Below are 20,010 nucleotides of genomic sequence, written 5' to 3' on the forward strand. Positions count from 1 at the left end.
AAAATCTTGGAAAATGGTCAACCCCAAAGTGGCTACATTTTACTAATTATAATGTTTCCATGAGGTGAAAGTGTATAATAAAATGTAATATGGTTCTATTCTTTTACAGATCAGAAAACTAGGAGCTAGAGAAATTCTTGTAGAAATCAATCCAAGCTTACAAATATGAGAAGAAGAAAACTGAGTTCATCATAATTGAAAGTTAAGTAGAACTTACACATTTTGTGTCATTTGAGGTTAAGAGAAAGTAGGGAATATGAAATAAGTCCCCTTTTCAAACTAATGTACAGAGCATTTATGGAAATAAGGCAAAAAGGAAAATACCTTAGAAGCAAATACGCTGACAAATGTTAAATGTATTTTCATTTTTTTTATTAGAGAAGTTGGAAGTTGAATTTCAGTATTGATGGTATTATCATTTTCTCTGCTCACTTCAGAGGAACACATAGAATCAATTTGTACGAGCCTACACCACCTTTCAGTTGGTGTTTTGTGTCCTAAAATCAGTAATCTGATTAGTTCTAGGCTACCAGGTCTCCATGCACTCCTTTCTGACTTTGGCTGCATGGCTCACTCCCCAGTGTTGGACTTCTTCATGCACTGCCTGCGACACAACTACAGAAGGCGCAAGGACCATGCAGATGAACACTGTAGCAAATTGTTTGGCTATTTAACAGACATAAAAAGGTTATTTCTTGATATGAAATTCTGAAAATCTGCATAAATATTTTGTGTAAAATTAAATTAGTTTATGTATTTATTTTTCAAACTAGAACTTGAAGTATCAAGAATGCCCACATAATTCATATACACATATATATATATAGAGAGAGAGAAAGACTTTTTCATTATGCTAAAAGTCTTGATCATCAAATTATAGTCTGTGCCATACATTTAATCAGTATTGATTTGTCATTAGGTTAACTACTCTGAACCAATTAATCTTTAAATGGTGCTGTGTATCATGCAAATGTAACTCTAGTAGTCCTGTTTACTAATCTTGTCAAGTGACAATACTTAGATGATTGTTGCTCTATAACAGTGTGAATTAAGAAGTATAAATACTTTATACATGGTCACATTTACAAACGTTTGCCAATAACCACTCCATGATCTGTACAGTGCAATAGTGAATTGTAAAATCTGGACTCTGCAGAAGCAATTCCTATAAAGCAGTGTCAGATGAAAGCCTTCTCTTAAATGAACCTAACAGAACTCCCCCATTTTGAGCACTGATGAGTTTTGGCACAGATACACTTTTCTGTTATTTTTTTCTATTGTTCTAGTCATTTCCACAACTCTTACAGGAAATTAGCTTCATATGGCATGGTAGAAACATGGCACTTACTGATGAGGTAACTCAGATATAGAAAAATTCTGCAAAATCATTTCTCTAGTAGACCACTGCTTCTGCTGACGAATCTGTGGACAGAGTTTTTATTTTATCTCCTAGTGCATGCGCTTGCTATTTAATTGTTAATGCACTATTTTTGCTGCAGCTCAAACATGTTCTAATGTATCACAAAGCAGAGTTGTAAACACCAAGCTCATTTACTTGTGATGGTATCTTATAGCAAAACATGTTTAAGTTGTATTACCAATGGTTAAACTCTGCCTGACTGGAAAAGGAGATTTTTGTGGATTCATAGCTACTTTTGGTTGGCCAAGGATATTCAATATTTGAACTGTTAAATAGGAGAATATATATCATCTGAAGTCTCTGCAGTTTCAGGTAATTTCTTGTCTACACATAAAAAGAAACAGCAAGAAAACTGCTATTTTCCTTGGAATTTGTATTTGGAAGTTGGGAGTGATCTTCTGATGGTTTCTGGTTTTGCTGTTTCAATTCGAACTTTGGAGTTTCACACTACTGTTGCTGGTCTGCGGTCCATCTCGGCTTCCAATTTCACCATCTGCTGCATCTCCTTCGCCTGTAATATCAGAAACATGGCATTACATGTGGAAATCCTCTTCTATAGCACCTCACAACCCTGGACTGTATTCTCCCCTAAGTCTTATGCTGTCACTGTATTCTTGCATTTCGAAATGTGGTCCATGGCCACCAACATCTGCATTGCCTAGAACCTTGTCAGGAATGCAAAATCTTGGCTTACACATGGCCCACTGAAAACAAATATCCATCTCAACAAGACCCAGCAGGAAATTTTTATGTATATTCATCTTTGAGGATGATTGATTGGTCGCCACAGTTTTAGAAAAACTACTTGAAAAGACATTGAGTCAAGCATTTGGTATTTAGACTAAGCCAAGATCAAACTGATTTGGTTTTCACAGTTTGATACATTGCTTTGTATGTAGATAACTCTAAAATCAGTTCTAGAGTAAGTGTTGCTTATGTATGACTTGCCTGAAATTTCATGAAAAGTAATTTCCCAAGAATCTAATTGATAGAGAAAGTTAATTATGAATATATAGTACATTGATTTGATTCTAGTGGCTTATATTTAGAGCATTATAGAAATAGGATTTTAGAAATTTTATTGCTTGAACTCTGTCCTGAAAGCTCTTACTTCTCTGGGATAATTTTTTTAATGGATGACTAGCAAGTAAGCTATGTTGAATCCAATCTCATGAATTAAGACTGTCCCTGAGAGTGGTAGAAAGGAATCAGATAAAGGTAAGGTCTGGTGATAAATAATTGCTTGGCAATACAGGGAAAATAAAACAGTTCATTTCAACTTCTACTTTCCAACTGATGGTCTACATGCCTTAGCCAAAACCATATGCATGTACCTTGAAGGAGTGAGAAAATGTCCCGTTCCTTGTTTAGAGAATACTACTTTTGAAATAAAGGATATGTAAGAATGGAAACATGGAAGTATAAAGGTATCAATCAGAGGAAGACCCTGAAGTGTTCTGATGTGTCTACTAATGGAAGGTCAGAGGAAGGGGTTAGTTCATTCAAAATCATACTAGAAGCACTTAAATCTCCCAAATGAAGTCCTGTGACTGTCAGGCCATTCAGTGGTTTTCTTCTTATTATTCTTATATTGTGTTTTTCAATTTCAATTTGGTGAGGACAGATATAAAGAACATGCATCTATCTGCATAAGGTTAGAACAAATGGTTCCCTCCAGCCAGATAACTTTATGCCTGATATATAGTCATCTTCTACTAGAACAATGAAGAAATGGAGAAAAATATACAAACATGACACTATGACACAAACAGTATTCATAAGAGATGACAGTGAAACATTATCAGCACTGCAAATTAAATAACTTGATGGTCAATAGTCATAAAAAATTTTTCTATGTGTCTCCTCTTTAGCATTTAAAGACAATAGGGAATACAGTTTAGAAGGAAGAATCATGTGACATTGAAAGATTATTCCAAGAGCTAAGTTCTTGCCCAGCAAGGCGACCATTCATTTCCATTTGCAATTCTAGTATATACCTGGCTATTACAAACAGTCCTCTCTTTCTCAAACAAGTTTTTGCTCCTGATCCAAATAATAAATTACATGGTCACCTTTATGAAAGGTGATAGGAGTCCTTGGCAGACTGGACTTAGTAGAGAGCAGGACAAAAGATTGCATAACATCTGCAAACAAACCATTACTCTCTGTCATGGAAAACCATCAACAAACTTGCAGTGGTGTTCATTAAAAAAATTAACATATAAATTAGTCATATCAGCATTTATAAATGACCTGACTCTGTGACCCCACTTTAGTTGTAGTGGTTCTATACGACATGTATATACCACTGTTCTTAATGTCTGGGTTTGTCTTTACTACCATGTTTCCAGATCTGCAATTGGAAATGTTGGCTAACATGCCATCTAAAATGATTTTTTTTAAGATTTGGGGCTTTTCAGATTAAATATTAAATAGTTTCAGATTTCTAAGCATGAAATAGCCAAGCTGTTAAGTTCAAACCCTTGTGATATTAGTTATGACCAGATGTGAATCATAAATAAGACTGAACCCAGAATACTGATGTAGCTGAGAAGGAAAGCAATGTCTGCTTATCAGAATTTTGGTCCTACCTTGCGTTTGGGACACTGCATGACAGGATTTCAAAAGCTGTTTGTACAAAAATAGTAATGTCAAAATTGAGTCATACATACAAAACAAAGAAAATAAATGAGTACTGAAGTGAATTTGAGAAATGAATGCAAAACCATATATAGAAAAGCAAAAGGCTAAGAGTAAAACATGTACACACCCATCAGTGACAAACTTTCCCCAAGTCGATCTCAACAAAAAAATTAAAAAAAATTCTCTGCTCATCTGCCAGATGAGCAGAAAATTGAACCTTTACCTAGATCCCTTACTTCATTTAAGTTTTTCAATTTACATTTTATTGTTTTTGTGTTAATAGTGGGGCTTAAACTCAGGGCCTTGCACTCTCATTTGGCTTGGCTACTCAAGGCTGGTACTCTACCAATTGAGCCACAACTCCATTTCCAGGTATTTTTTGCTGGTTAATTGGAGATAAGTGTCTCACAGACTTTTCTGCTCAGGTTGGCTTCAAATCATGATCCTCTCAGATCTCTTGAGTAGTTATGATTATAGGCATGAGCCAGTGGTACTCAGCTCTTCACTTTATTAGGACAGATGACAAAAATTAATTTTTAAGACTTAATGGTGACAATAATGGAATTGTTAATGTTTGAAATGGTACATGTGAAGATGAAGAAATATTATGTGTTAGGGAAGTCTATGAGAAATTAGAACAGAAAAGAACAAATCACCAACATTTGGAATTTTAAGTGAATGACTGACCAAATAGGCTAGTCTATTAAGTGTCTTACAAACGACACATGTGGCCTGGATCCAGAATCAGGATAAAAATATATAACCTCCTGAGTTATTTCTTGACATAGTTCTAGTTAGTTAAGTACAGCCATTCATGTTTTACTTTGAAGATGATAAGAACCATATATAACAGTAGAAAAATATAGTAAAATGGGAACAAACTATGAAAGGCAATGTGAGAGGGGCTTTTTAAGAAGTCTTGAGGCTTAACAATGGTTTTAGAGACTGTTCTGGAAATCTGGAATTATATGGAAATTAAACTTTTAAGCTAGAGAAATATCTAAGGAGTTCTATTATATGGTTCTAGACCTTGAGTTTTAAAAGGGAAGAAACAGAGAGATGGTATCCCGTGTACTGCATCTACGAAAGTTGTGGCATACAGAATAATTGTGAATCCAGTGCTTCTGACCTTCACATTAAAACAAAAATATACACAAGAAAATTCTGGGACTCAATTAGTTATGGAACACATGGTCTTTACAGAGTAAAGCCTAATGCAGAAATTTTATATTTGTCAGAAGGGTCAATGTGATATCTTGATTTCTTTCCTCCCTTGAATGTCACTAAATCTTCAAGTCTCAAGTGTTTGAATGTTCTGTGTGTTCCCAAGCTTTTGTAACTCAAAGTATCAGTTGTGGGTGATAGACATTACTTATGACATATTCAACAGCAATGTATATTTTCAGAACAAAGGCCAGCCCAATTGGCTCCAATCAATACAACTATCAGTAATCTGCAAGAACTCTCATGTGGTTTGAATTACTCATGTATTCATATAAAAGCTCAAGGTGATTTCTTTATGCTGTTTTCAAAGTAAGGACAACTTAATTCTTTAGTTCTGATCTACACCACTATCATAGTGATGAGTAATTTTTAGCACATTTTCATTCTTTAGCCAAACTTGTTGCTAAGCAACACAAAAAGTTTTAAAAAGCTTCTTAATTTAGATAGTTAAAACATAACTGTTCCTTACCTTTCATCATGCCCTCCTTTTAAGGATGATTTTTTTTGAAGCCTCCTCAAAGGCATCTTTATCACCTCTTACCCCTCAATCACTGAAGTGGATTCTAACACTGCAGAGATGGTGACTTTACCCTTAATCACAGTCTTATCTTTCCCCAGGGACATTTTCTGAGAAGTACTTTAAGAGCAAAAACATAATTTATATCACGTGTGCCAGAATATGATGTATCTATGAGCTGGCCAAAAGAATTGGATCTATAGGTTCATAAGCATGTATGGTTTTCCTTGGGAATCAGTGCATTAAAGCTAAAAAAAAAGGAAATGTGAATAACTCAGAAGTATGGAGATGAATAACACTTCTGTCCATCAAAAAGTAAAGATTTTTTTTACCCAAATACACTACAAAATACAATTTTACAGTTTCTGTTTTACTTTCTTATAGATTCTTTTAAATATCAGTTTTAAGTATTCAGCAAAGGAGCCACTTACTCTGAAATAAAATATACCTTAGTATATTTTACTTTAAAATGGGAGAAGACAGAAAAGAATAATGTAGTAGAGTAGAACTTTATCATTTCTAAATGGAAGTAACTTATTTAGAAAGAATAACTTCCCAACCTAATTGCACCTAAAGAGTAAAATTTAAATGCTTACTGAGGGTCTTGTGGCTATAGAAGTCAGAGAAAACTCCATCAAGGTGAGATGGCTCTGGGGAAGACTGATGGGCTCACAGCATTACAGGCTAGAGCTCCTATGTGCTAGGGTATATGTAACTAACTAGCTGGAGTTTGGACTTTACTTCTATGTACTTCTCTTTAATTAGTTTTGCTTTGCTGGGAGAAAGCATCAAGAGGATAGCATCCATTCACTTTGGTTACTTGAACTTTTACAGAGGCACAAGTTCAGATCTCACTTGTAAACTTTAGGAAAATTTTATGACTTCATTTTCAGGTTGACATTGAAAAACTCATGGTTATTTGTTTTAACATAGAGTAGATTTCGAATTATAACGGAATGAAAATAGAGAAAACTCTTTAGTCTACTTTCCTTGAGAAATATTACTCCTCAAGTCTCCATAATATATTCAAATAGTGACTTTTCATTCCCTGCCCCCTAACTCTTCTCTCCCATTCCCAATAAGGTACTTCCTGGTTAATTTTTTTCTTTTGAAATACAGTAAAAGAGGGAGCAGATTCCTCTAGCCACCTTCCCATTTTGCTATTTAGGCCACCAGCTTTTGTAGATTTCCTATAGTTAATGGCTCAGGTATCCAGAAATTGCTTATGTCTTTCAACATATTTTAGGCAAAGTACCTGTTCATTCTGTTTCTCTAGAAATTCTAGGTGTTCCAGTTGGACTTTTTTCAACTGATCCATTTCTTTGGACTGCTTCATTGCGAGCTGTAAGAATAAAAAAAAAATCTGGTAAACTTTTGTTGTAAAGACTCATGGATGAAGGCTGAGTTATAAATTTAACAATTTAAATAATTTATATGGAGATCACAATTTTAACAAAAAAAATAGCAGTCTGAAAGCTGGGACACCTTACACGCAGAATTCTTTCTGGGAAGTCCTTTCTGGAAGATAGCAAGTGTACTTATATATAACTGAAACGAAATTTGGCTTCATTTTCTAAATAAAGTGGTGTCAAATATAATTTCCTTAAAGATCTTAGTAAAGGATTACTGTAGCTTCCTTGGAAAAGAGAAGCTGAAATGTTTTATGTACAGAAAATTAAGCAGATTAGAATTTAAATCTAAGCAAGAGGTAATGTTTAGGTTTTTCAAGGAAGATTACCAAGAAAATTATAACATACTTACTCTCTTTCTTTCTTCTAGAAACTTTTTAGTGTTGCTGCTGTTTAATTCTCTGACTCGCCTAAAAATAATGGAAAAAATAGTTGGAATGATACTGAGTGGAATTAATAAACTCTCAAGAATCAGTAATACTTCATTAATTAACTAGATAGAATTATGACTCCTTTTCTCTATTTTCATTGCAGCATTTTCAAAATAAACAACACAGAGAAACAAAAAGAGGCTCTCAATGTCCCAGGCTCAATTAACAAGTACTAAGGATTTGCTATATTCTGGCATTTTTAAAGAGAATGAAATGCAGCAAATATAGTTTAAGGTCCTTTTGTGCTCTTCCTGATTCTATTTCCCTCCTTCCTTTTTCCCAGAAGGCAATCATTGCTTGGAATCTGGTGTGGGCCTTTCCCTGTTATGATTTAATATTTTTACTTACAGATGAATGTATCTGTGTGCAATATATTTGGATACAAATCACCTGGAAGTTCTCTCTCTCTCTCAAAAACAAAGTAGCAAGTCCACTTCAACAGATCTGGAATGGGCCTAAAGGTCTACATTTTTAAAGAGCTTCCAGGCAATAGTGTTCCTGCTGTTTATCATTTCATGTATTTGCAAAATGTACCCAAATAGTAAAATACTCTGGGTTTCTTTCCAATTCAGTGACTTAATAACAGAATTGAAAAATAATTTTGACTCATTCGAACTAAAATCCAGTCTGTAATATACTTGAAAAAATGACAGAGTTATTCATGTTGTATGACATCCTGTATTTTGGACAAATGCAAATTTACATTAATGCCTTATTTTAAAATCATAACTGAAATAATTTGTTTTTGAACAGATGAAGATAGTATTATTTCTATGTATGGAAAGCCTTTAAACAAAGTCCCTTATCTCAGAAAGACATCCAGAGTTTGCCACATTTACAAAAACAAAATCAAAGAGAGGTACGACAGCATTACGTTGCAAATAAGGATTGGTACACATGATTTAAAAAAAAAAAACCTTCCTTGAGAACTCTCATTGTGATACACAAATAACACTCCATGTTAACTGAGGAATGTCTTGGCCAAAATATTCATTTCCAGGTCAAAAATCCTGTGGACTTTCCTATCTCCTTGGTAACTATTATTTGGAGATGGCATGAGGCTTTACACTTCAACATATTTTGACATTTCTTAGCATTGCTTGAAAGGTAAATGTGCTTTTTAAAAAGCAACAGCATTGAGGCAGTTGTATAGCAGCCCTCCTTGTTCAAAGTAGTAAGACCAGGTATCTCAAAATACAAGGTAGCTGGAGGGGATGTGGACAGAAGGGAACCATACTGCATTGTTGGTGGGAGTGTAAACTTGTTAACCACTTTGGAAAGTGGTACAGAGGTTCCTCAAAAGACTCCACATAGAGCTCCCCTATGACCCAGCAATCCCACTTTTGGGCATTTACCCAAATGATCACAAACAAGACCATATTAAAGCTATCAGCACAGCAATGTTTATTGCAGCATTATTTACCATAGCTAAGATAGGGAACCAACCCAGATGCCCCTCAGTAGATGAATGGATCAAGAAAATGTAGTATATATACACAATGGAATTCTATGCCTCCATCAGAAAGAATGGCATTGCCCCATTTGTTAGGAAATGGAAAGATTTGGAAAAATTATATTAAGTGAAATAAGCCAGGCCCAAAGAAACATAGGTCCCATGGTTTCCCTTATTTGCAATAACTAGTATAAGTCTGAGACAAGCAGAAATGGTCAGATAAGTTGATGTTAGGCGAAATGAACCCCAAGATAGGGATTCAAATATTTTTTTAATTTCTTGTGATTGTTTCTAACATATTTATAAGATGATTTCTTTATTGCTTTGTATGTCCCTCCCCCCACGGTATAACCCCTGTTTAAACTGTATTTGATGTGGGTATAATTTGTGGAGGGGAAGGGAAAAAACAAATCGTTTAAATAGGGATACAGGTGGACCCATTGCAACAATGAGATATACAACGGTTATGTCGAAAAATGAACTTTACAACTTTGATTTGGGGGGGGAGGGTAGGGGGAGGATCGGGTACAGGGGGGAGTGGGGGAAGGATGGGAAGGGATGGGAAGGGGAAACAAAGGAGGAGGCTACAATGCTTGATAAGAAATGTACTCATTATCTTGCCCATGTAATTGTAACCCCTCTGTACAGTATTTTCACAATTAAAAAAATACAAGGTAGCAGAGGAGTGAAAACATGGAAGTTCTACTTTGTGGCTTCCAAGTAATCTAACAGCTTAGCCTATGGTTCATTGAGGGTGAATGGCTTTGCTTATGGAGCTCACTGCCTTTGATCTTCAGAGGTGGAAGAAAACCAGACAGGTGAATGAATGTGTTATCTGTGATGACTGGCAACCAAGAACCATTAACTTCCTCTCTTAAGCATCACAACTACTGATGTTCTTCAAGTCCTCTTTAACAATAGCAGTTAAAGGTTCTTACACCTGGGACCTGCCTTCACTGGCCTTATTCAGGCCCCGTCTTGGTTCCCTCCTGTATCCACCAACTTCCCTTGGCTGAACATCTTTCTTAGTGAGACATGCACCTGAATTCCTGTGCTAGTCTCTCTTCCCAGAAAACCCACTCAGAACAAAGACAAACTTGAAAAACTTTGGCAGGAGCTTTGAAGTTCATCTCTGCTTGTCAAGAGATTAAGACATCAAGCTGGGCGCTCGGGGCTCATGCCTGAAATCCTAGCTACTCAGGAGGCTGAGATCTGAGGATCACAGTTTGAAGCCAGCCTGGGCAGAAAAGTCCCTCTGAGATTCTTATCTCCCATAAACTACTCAGAAAAGTCAGAAGTGACGCTGTAGCTCCAGTGGTAGAGCACTAGCCTTGAGCACCAACAGGCTCAAGGAAAGCACTCAAGCCTTGAGTTCAAGCTCCAGGACCAGCAAAAAATAAATAAGTAAAATAAAGAAAGAAATAAGAGAGCTCAAGACATGAATGGAAGAAGATTGCCTTCCTGCTATTCAGACCCTTCCCATCCAAGACTATGGATGATCAAGTGAGGTACTTGCAAAATAACCCCACAGAGTGCAGAAAGAAAGGATGTTTTAGAATTACACTGATTATTACATCATGTTCTACAAAATTTTTGTTGCAAACAAGCACACATGTACTGAATATAAATTTATTTTACTTGTAGTAAACAAATAGAAAACTTAGAGAACATACTTACCTTTCCCGTTCTGCTTTGTTCTTGATAGATTTATCTTGGCTGATGGCTTTGCTGTTTTCCATAGAAATCTTAGCCTGGTGGGCTCGCATTTCCTTGCTCTCTCTATGTATGAAACACAAATGAGATGAGGGTGGAGAGTCAGTGATTAATGGCTGCAAGGGCTTCACTTAGGGAAGGTGAAAGGTTCTGGAGAATGTTGGAGATAGTGTCCCCAAATGGGAATGAACTGTCACATACTTACAAATCGTTACATGGAAACCTTTTATGTTATCCATTGCATGCCTCTTCTGTCTCAGTAACTCTGGAAATAGGTTTCCTTTTTATTAGTATTATCAAGTTCATTTAGTTATTTTGTGTTTGAGAGAGGGAGGGACAGAGATCCAACTCATAGGAACGCTAATCTCTGCAGGGCAGTGGGCCATCTAGTGGTGAGGTAGCTTGTGGGGGCTGGTAACAATTTTTTATCCATCAAAACCAAGGCACCAGTAAGTGGCTCATGCCTGTAATCCCAGCTACTTAGGATCCAAGGATAGTGGTTGGAAGCCAGCCCAGGAAGAAAAAATCTGTGACACTCATCTCCAATTAACGACCAAAAAGCCTGCAGTGCAGCTGTGGCTCAAGTGCTAGAGCACTATCTTTGAATGAAAAAGCTCAGGAACAGTTCCCAGGCCTTGAATTCAAGCCCCAGTTTAAAAGCAAGCAAGCAAGCAAACAAACAAAACAACAACAACAGGAGTTTACCCTGGGTATGGCTGACTTTCCTACCTGTCATGGGACAGTTTAAGCTGCTGGGTTTGTTGCTCATGAGCATTGATTAGCAGCTTTCTCAGTAATTCACACTGCTGGTTAAGGTGCAGGTCCCGGATCTCTTGCTCCTCTGCACTGTGGGTATTGATCATTTCTGACCACTCTTTTGTGTGCTGAGCTACAATCTCTTTGACCTGTTGGAGAAAATGGAACAATATCATCTGGAATCTTCACAGTTCAGGTATGAACTGAAAGCATTATCATTCTTGCACTTCAGATTCCTCCCACCAATTTACTTGGAGAATCACTGGAAATCCACACACTGAACAAAATGATACCTACTGATGGATGGGGATTAGGAAGTCATTGCTTATTAAAAATCAATCAATTGCTTTGACTCAGTGTTTAACCATGCCTGGTATTTCACTGCCTAACTCACATTCCGCTTTATCTAAATCATAGGCTCCTCTACAAGTTCCACCTAAGCTTTGCTTCTATATGGCCACAGGTTGGAATAAAGTGAAGTGCTCTCCTCAATTACATATTACTGCATCCTCTCGAATAGACACTGGGGTAGGAAGTCCTCCAGTCCTGATAGCCATATTCTTTGCAATATGGCTGTGTAGTTCCTTTTGGTAACACATCACAGTTTCTCCATGAAATTACACTTGGCTAGCTTTGTGACTTCCTTTAGGAGATGAGGAGATAGTAAATCAAAGCAGAGGGAAACTGTTAGGTGATGTAAGCAGAGGAAAACTGTTTTCCCCTTTGTTGTGTTTGGTACCCTGTTGCTGAGCTTGCTAGAGACTACAAGTAATATACGAAAAGATAATCAGCAACCAGCCAACCATCAGATGCACACGTGAGGCCAGGAAACCCCAGCTGACTAGAGACACATGAGTGAGCTCAGCAAAATTAGAAGAACCACCCAGTAGACTATAGCCCAAACTTCACTTCACTGAGTTGTGAGCTAATAAATGGTCATTATTTTAAGGCCTTAAATTTTGACAGCTTTTTATGCAGCAAAAAACCCTAAGTATATTATCATGTACTTGGTCATGGTATCCAAAGAACTCCCTGCTCCAGAGAAGCTTACTGCTTCTATATAGTTCATATTATACCCCATGGATCGTATCAAAGTGAACATTATCTAGAACAGCATGGCTGGCTCATGTGTGCAGCAAGGTCATAGTGCTCAAAGACATAGCTGCCCACAGACATGAACACCAGATGGTTAAACCAAAAGCTGCAGTTGGGAGCTTTAAGGGTTTTTACTTTTAAATTAATTATTGCTGGAAGTTTTTATTTTTTTTAACCAAGCCTCAGTAATTAGGTCTTCAAATGTTCAAAACATTAGTTAAAGTGTTTCAAGCTTCTATTTTTTTCTTGTCGTAGGAGAAATGCAAAGATGGAGTAGGTTTTTTAACAAATACTTTCCCTCAATTTTGGGAGATTTTTGGTTATGTACTTACTGTTACTTCTTTTGAAAAATATTTTTATTGTAAAGATACTGTACAGGAGGGTTACCGTTCCGTGAGTAAGGTAATGAGTACATTTCCTATTGAGCACTGTTACCCTCTTCTTTGTTTTTTCCCAATACCCTTCCCTCCCCACTTATTGTTACTTCTATAGGAAAGAGTATTCTGTATTTTATTCAGTATTTCTTTTTGGTCTTTTTACACATTGTTTCACTTGATGCCTTAGAGTGGGATAATATAAATATTGCTAGCATATTTGTACACATAAGACAAAAATGATTTTCCATAAGGTGGATTTCCCAAAGGCAGCAAATTGGGGAACATATGAACCTCAGATCCCATCTTCCTATACCACTGTTGTTTCTGACATCAACACAAGTAGCTATTCTAAAGGAACTATGGTGTCTTCTGCAAGTCACCACTGTGGAAATGGGCATTTTCTCACCTTAGATTTGTGATCTGATGTCAGGGTCTGAATTTTAATTTCTGTTTCTTTCTTCATTTCAAGACAATTACTTCCCCTGAAAATAGAAAATTGCAAATGCATGCTAGAAATCAGATCTCTTCTAATTCCTTTAGCCTCTGTGACAGGGCTTTCTAATGAAAACAATATATTCATCAAATGTGGGATGCCCTGGCTCAATGGGGAGCATTAGTTTTTCTAGTAATAGACTGATACCTTACAAAATATTATCTGTATCATGATTACTCAATTCAATCACCACACAAAGAAACACTTCAAACTTAGCAATTATTTCATTGTTATGTCTGTTGTCAGAGTTTCCATTTTGGTTCCTGTTTTTCTTTGAGCTGATTTTTTTTTCATTTAGTCAATCAAATGTTATTTGGAATGAAAACTGGAAAATAGAGGTCCTCAGCCTTAAGTGAATTTCTAATTCTTCCATTTTGGTTGTGAAGCCAGATTTTTGTCTTTTAAACATGCCAATGAAGAAGAAAATACCATTTCTTGGCATCAGAGGGAAACTTTTTTTTTTGCTTCTTATTGTATCATAAATAGGAAATACATTTGAGGCAACTGCCCAGCAATCATTACTGCTGATTTCGGTGATTATGTTTTCTTTTCCATATGACTGTTGAAACAGGGACAGGTTCTGAGCTTCTGTCTTCAGCATGTATGCTCTGGTTTATTATAGCCCAAGTCAGAATGCTTCATTATATTGTGAATTGAGTATTCTTTCAGAGAAGCATTATTCAGAAACTTCAAAGTCTCTCATCAAATCTATTACTTCTCACTGACTGACTCCGAGTGTTTTTCTTCTGTCATCTGTCATTCAGTGGAATATTGCTGAAACATCCCCTTGTCTTATTTCTAGACACAATCTTTACAGCAAATGCAACAAAAGATTTAATTGCAACTTCTTATCTACTGGCATAAACTAAATATTCCTGATATTTTGAAAATCAAGATTGCATTTTCTCTTGTGCATTCATTTATTTATTTTCTGGGCTACGTAAAAAAAAAAATCTGTAATTGCTTTTCCTTCTCCTCCCATTCATGTTCTCTGCTTTGCCTTGAAGATGGTGAGTGAAAAACCCCATGAGAGACATACTGATATGTTTACTACAGAGCACTTGAACAAAGTTTGCTTTTTCACGTAGTCATTCCCTTCAGCTAAGTAGGAAGAGAAAGGAAACCTACAAGTGCTTCCTGAATTAGGATAGATGCCTGATAAACACATCATAAGTCTTTCAAAGGCAAAAATGCATTTAATCTACCCAAACTTCTACACATCCTATTTTGACAATATAGTCCAATGGTAGCCTACCATAGTTCCCCTGGGTGATTATATGGCTGACTAGGGGATCTGCCCAGCAGCCAAAGGTTATCCTACCACCTCTTAGTATACTAGGAAAAGATCCTCAAATTCAAAGTGCACATTCTTGTTATAAAGATAGAAATTCATAATTCAAATAGTCGTAGTCAAGAATTATCTATATTTATTTTAGAAACAGATTCCACTGAGGAAATCTCCAAAAATTATCACCACTTTTGACTTTCATGGATGATTTAGTAACTTGAAGAAAATATGTCTAGATGATCTTGATGAAGGACAGAGGGAAACTCTAGTTTGCTCTGCTGGCCAGAAGAAATCAACTGATGTCTGGTTTCACAGATCTTTTTGGGGTTTTGTTTTTGCTTTTGAGACAGGGTCTAAATATGTAGCGCAGGCTGGCCTTGAACTAGAGATCTTCTGCCTCAACCTCCCAGGTGCTGGTCTTACAAGGCATATGCCAATCATGCTTTTAATGAATTGTGGTTACTTTTATTCCTTGAAGTATTTAGGAAATACTCTTCAGAGTCTGGAGGCTGAGTGGTTTTCTTGTTCTCTCGTTTCACTCCTGGCGAAGTAAGACTTTGTCGAGAGATCTCCAACAATGCTTATTAGACTGACTTGGGAGTTAAGTGTAGAACAGGAGCAATATGTAGTAAAGGTCACTTTCATCCACTTTTAATCTTTGTGAGTAAAAATAATGAAGTAAAGATGTACTTTACCTATTTTTGGAGTTATAAAGGCATTATTATTGATTTATGGATTTAAAGAACTGCAGTATCCTTTTTTTAAAGCAAAGAAACTCTGTACATGGTGCTTGAGCCTAAAATGTCATTAGATTCTGGTTTAAACACATGAAAAGATAAAAGATAAAATGGGTGACATTGATCAAGATACATTGTAATATTAACTGATTTGTAGAATGGTAAAAACAAAACAAGACAACTTTGACATGCAATTATTCTAAGTGGAATGTAAATTAATGACTATTTTGGGAATAATTGGGAAAGTTAGCATAGTTAAATATTCTTATTCAAAAATCTTCGATTCTAAATGCCTGTAGTTTCTATTTGTAAAGACAGATGGATCTTGATCCATCTTTCATTAAGTAAGTCTTCTGAATTTAAAAAAAGGAAATTCTCAATATCGGTATCTACAAAACCCAAAGTATTTAAAAAATAATGACTTGTGAAACATTCTTAGAGAATATTATCAATTTGCAAAAAAATTTGCTCCTTAAAAATATGGTGTTAGAGCTTATTTCTACTTCTTTCAACATTCTTATCTAAAATGTCATTGGAAATAAGAAAATAACTGGAAAACAAAATTCTACAGCTGCTGATAGGGTTAGAAGTCCAGAAAAGTCATCATATGGCCAAATGAGCTGCGAGATGGCTGAGTTTGATCTAACTCACTTAAAATATGGATTGATCATAGTCAATTCATCATAGTCATATGCTACTTTTTTGAATGGCAGCTTCTTTTACAACCACTTAAGGATAAAAATAAAAGAAATAACATATGGATTGAAAAATATTCAAAGCAGGATGCCTTATTCTGCTTCTATGACATAGTCAAATCAATGACCAGACTGTGCATAATAACTATGCTTCCCAGTCAGTGCCTGGCGTGTGTGTGTGTGTGTGTGTGTGTGTGTGTGTTTAATTATATGAAGGTACCTCTTAAAGTTTGAGATCTGAGGTTAGGCTAGGTGTTATGTTGTTACTCACCATTGATCTCTCAAGGTAAATGACACTAGTTTCATGCAAAAAAGGAGAAAAAAAGTGACCTTTGGAACCAGAAATTGTGAGAAACATTCTGTTTTTAGACATTCAGTTTTCTAGGTATATCTAAAGCATCAGCAAATGAAAGTACAAAATGTAATTCTTTTCTCCCTTTCTTTACTATCAAAAGCTGTGGAAGGTGAGAAGATATTCCGCAGAAAGCTGAAGATAGAGAATAAAAATCAAGAGAAAATCCATTAAAGGAAGACAAAGCTGGGCCAAAAATTGTATTTCACAGAAATAAGACTGTAAGACTGCATAGACTTGCAGTATCTTCCCCAAGGGGAAAGTAGGTAACCTGACAGTGCAGACCCTTGTCAGATGATCAGATCAGCATCTCCTATGTTGTAATGTCAACAGTACCCTCTCCTCAATACCAGTCACTTCACAGGGCATCATTGTTATCATGCTACCCTTATCAAACATTCATAACTTCCCTTAAATCATGAGAAATACCAAAAGCCAAAAGGAGTCTCATTCTACAAAACAACTGAGAATTATTCTTCCAAAGTGGAAAAAGTCAAGAGACCATGAGAGACTGAGGATCTATAACTGACTAAGGGTACTGAGAAGTACGTAAATGCAATATGCAATTTCTAGGGTGAATCCCAAAGCAGAAAAGGGATATGAGGGAAAAAAACAAAACTGGTGAAATTTGAAAAAGCACCACAGTTTTTTGAACAGCATTTCACCAATGTCACTTTCCTGGGCTTATGATTATATTATGGCTGTATGAGAAGTTACCATTTAAGGAAGCAGAGTTAGGAGTAAGTGGGGGGCGGGGGGACATAGAAAAGGTGAACCACAGGGTTAACAAATATAGCTGTGGTACTCACTAGCCAATAAATGGAACATGAACTACAGGACTTGTGGGTGGGGACAAAAGGGTAAAGAATGGGAGAGATCAAGGTAAAGGGTGACATGGTTCAAAAAGAAATGCACTCATTACCTGACTTAGTCAACTATAATCCCCCTGTATATCACTTTTATAATAACAATAAAAATATTAAATAAAAATAAAAGAGTAAGTGGGAACTCTAGCACAGGGCATGTGGGCTAAAGTCCCATTTGCGTTCCTTAAACCAAAGACAATACTTAGCAATACTATGTTTCTTCCTACACATAGCTAAATATGATACGGTTTATTTTATAAATTAGTCTCAGTAAAATATTCACAACTATAGTGATAAAAATGGAACAATTGAAATAATATACTATAATAAAAGTTCTTTAAAGCTTATAAATTAGTATTTCAAGAAATTTCCTTTTAATATTTTTGGACTGTGGTCAACTGTGGGTAACAGATATACCAACATAATCAAACTGCAGATCATAGAGAAACTATTGTGTTTCTTCAACTTATCCTATAATTTTCAAGTTAATTACTTAGCATTATGTAAGAATAAGTTACCACCAATTATCAGAGTAGAGAAATGTTTTTTTTCAATTAGTTTTGACTGAGATTCCTTTGTTATATTTGAAGACGTTTTGATAAGTTACTTAGTTCCAACATCTCTACTGAGAACCTTCCTTAAACCACAGAAAAGTCAGTGAATGCCTTAGGCTGCTATGTTAGTATGTTTTAAAATGGCTCATGCTTTCCAGGAGGATTTTTAATGAGCCAGCATTGATGCAGTTATTCCTTGACCTTGGCAGACAGGTACACTTGGAAAAGATAAACTATAATAAGAAGAAAGCCCCTGGAAGGAAGTGAACAATCTTACCCTTTCTTCTTCATTGCTTTTTCTAAGATTTTCTCATGAGTTGACTTCTCTTTGTCATACTGAGCCACAATTTTGTCAACTTGTGTGCAATGCAACTTCTGCATGGTACTATGCTCCTGAAGGAAAAGAATTTACAGTTATTTGTTGGGTTTTTAGTGTGGCTGAGAAGCTTGACATTTGAGAAGCCAAGGATTAAACCAATCTGAGAACATCGCACACTCTCTCAGACTCCTGTCCAGCACATACTTTGTTGGGAATCCCCAGTAAGGGCCATCCTCAGCCTCAGAATAATAAAAATGCTGCTTCAAAAGGCAGCTCTGCTCAGAGGTAGCAGTGCTAATCCTCTCAAAGTCCTTTCATATACATGCACATCTTTATACATTTCCCACCTGCTTATCTTCATTTTTTAAAGAGGTCTTGCTATGTTACCTATGCTATTCTTGAACTGGGCTCAAGTAATTATAAGGCCTTAGCTTCCTGAGTAATTGGAGTGAAAAGCATATGCCACAGCATTTAGCTTACCCATTCATCATTGTTCTGTTGTCTCAGACATCTAGTCCATTGTCCTTTCCACACACTAGTCCCTAAAAACCTGTTTGGCCACCATATTGCTTCATTTTTGTCTAAATATAACTATCTGCCATGTGACATATTTCAAAATACTTGACACATTTTGGAATTTATTAATTTCAAGGAAAAAAATTAATTTCAAGGAAAAAATTCCTTGAAGACCATCCATACAGAATGAAGACTGTCATTATGGCTGCTACCATGAGCTGGACTTGAACCTATAGGACTGATAGTGTCACTGACTTCCTTATTAATGATACCAAGACTGTTCAGAAGCACTGGCCTTCAGCGTCACAGATATTTAAACTACTTTTTGTGACCTTCTTAAATCACTGAAATTAGGGTTCAACTCTTTGAAAACTGTTTTTCTCTAAGCATCATTTTCTTCCAGACAATAAGGTATGCAAAGCCCTTGGACAATTCAAATAGCATTGAAGTAGTTGTTTTCCTCTAAGTAAGCTATTCCTATTCACTAAATTTCACTTTACTCCTGTCTAAAATGTGGAGAGTATTATTTAGGTCTCAAGGATACTGTGAGGATTCAAGAATGTTCATAAAATGTGTGATGCCAATACATGTCTGATTGAGAATTCAGATTCCATACATTCCACAGAATAACAAAGTTAGTCCCATGTGTGTGTATTCAGTGTGGGAGAAGCAATTCATTCATAAGATTAGCATCACACACTTACGACTTCCATTTCTGAAGTGTAAGAGAATATAAAAACCAAGCAATGAGATGTAATCCTGATCAGAAATGCTTGGAAAAAGCAGCAGCACATGGTCACATAAATTACTGTGGCATGTTAGTCACAATGTAAAATACTTTATGGAATTCTGAAGGCTAATGCTTCTTTCACAGAATTACTGTGGCATGTTAGTCACAATATAAAATACTTTATGGAATTCTGAAGGCTAATGCTTCTTTCACAGAATGCATGATAAAGCTGTAAGAAAGTCCACAGAAATCCAGACAGTGGGCTTTAAGAAGACAGTAAATCTTCTTTTACATTCTATGATAATGGACCTTTAGAAAGTTAGAAGTTATTTTCTGCAAGGGAAGGTAATCTAATTTATCCAGTCATTTGGAATTTACTGGTTGGTGACTGATTTGAATCTTTTCTTCCTAACCAGAAAACG

At 36.0% G+C, this 20,010-nt stretch overlaps 1 protein-coding gene across 1 annotated transcript in view; it reads right to left on the reverse strand.

The window, feature by feature from the left end:
* Positions 1–350: 350 nt before the first annotated feature.
* The window catches only part of Plcb4 (phospholipase C beta 4), a 366,535-nt gene continuing 346,875 nt past the window's right edge, over positions 351–20,010 (reverse strand). Inside the window, exons 33-40 of the mRNA XM_042694597.1 lie at positions 18,301–18,416; positions 13,445–13,520; positions 11,540–11,715; positions 10,775–10,876; positions 7,566–7,623; positions 7,060–7,146; positions 4,012–4,048; positions 351–1,931 (exon numbers count right to left, since the gene is read on the reverse strand). Of these exons, the coding sequence (XP_042550531.1) occupies positions 1,843–1,931; positions 4,012–4,048; positions 7,060–7,146; positions 7,566–7,623; positions 10,775–10,876; positions 11,540–11,715; positions 13,445–13,520; positions 18,301–18,416 (741 nt within the window). The 3' untranslated portion in view covers positions 351–1,842. The remainder of the gene's footprint in view (positions 1,932–4,011; positions 4,049–7,059; positions 7,147–7,565; positions 7,624–10,774; positions 10,877–11,539; positions 11,716–13,444; positions 13,521–18,300; positions 18,417–20,010) is intronic.

Source organism: Dipodomys spectabilis, unplaced genomic scaffold (genome assembly GCF_019054845.1).
Source record: "Dipodomys spectabilis isolate Male_0828 unplaced genomic scaffold, ASM1905484v1 ptg000175l, whole genome shotgun sequence".
Taxonomy (NCBI): Eukaryota; Metazoa; Chordata; class Mammalia; order Rodentia; family Heteromyidae; genus Dipodomys; species Dipodomys spectabilis.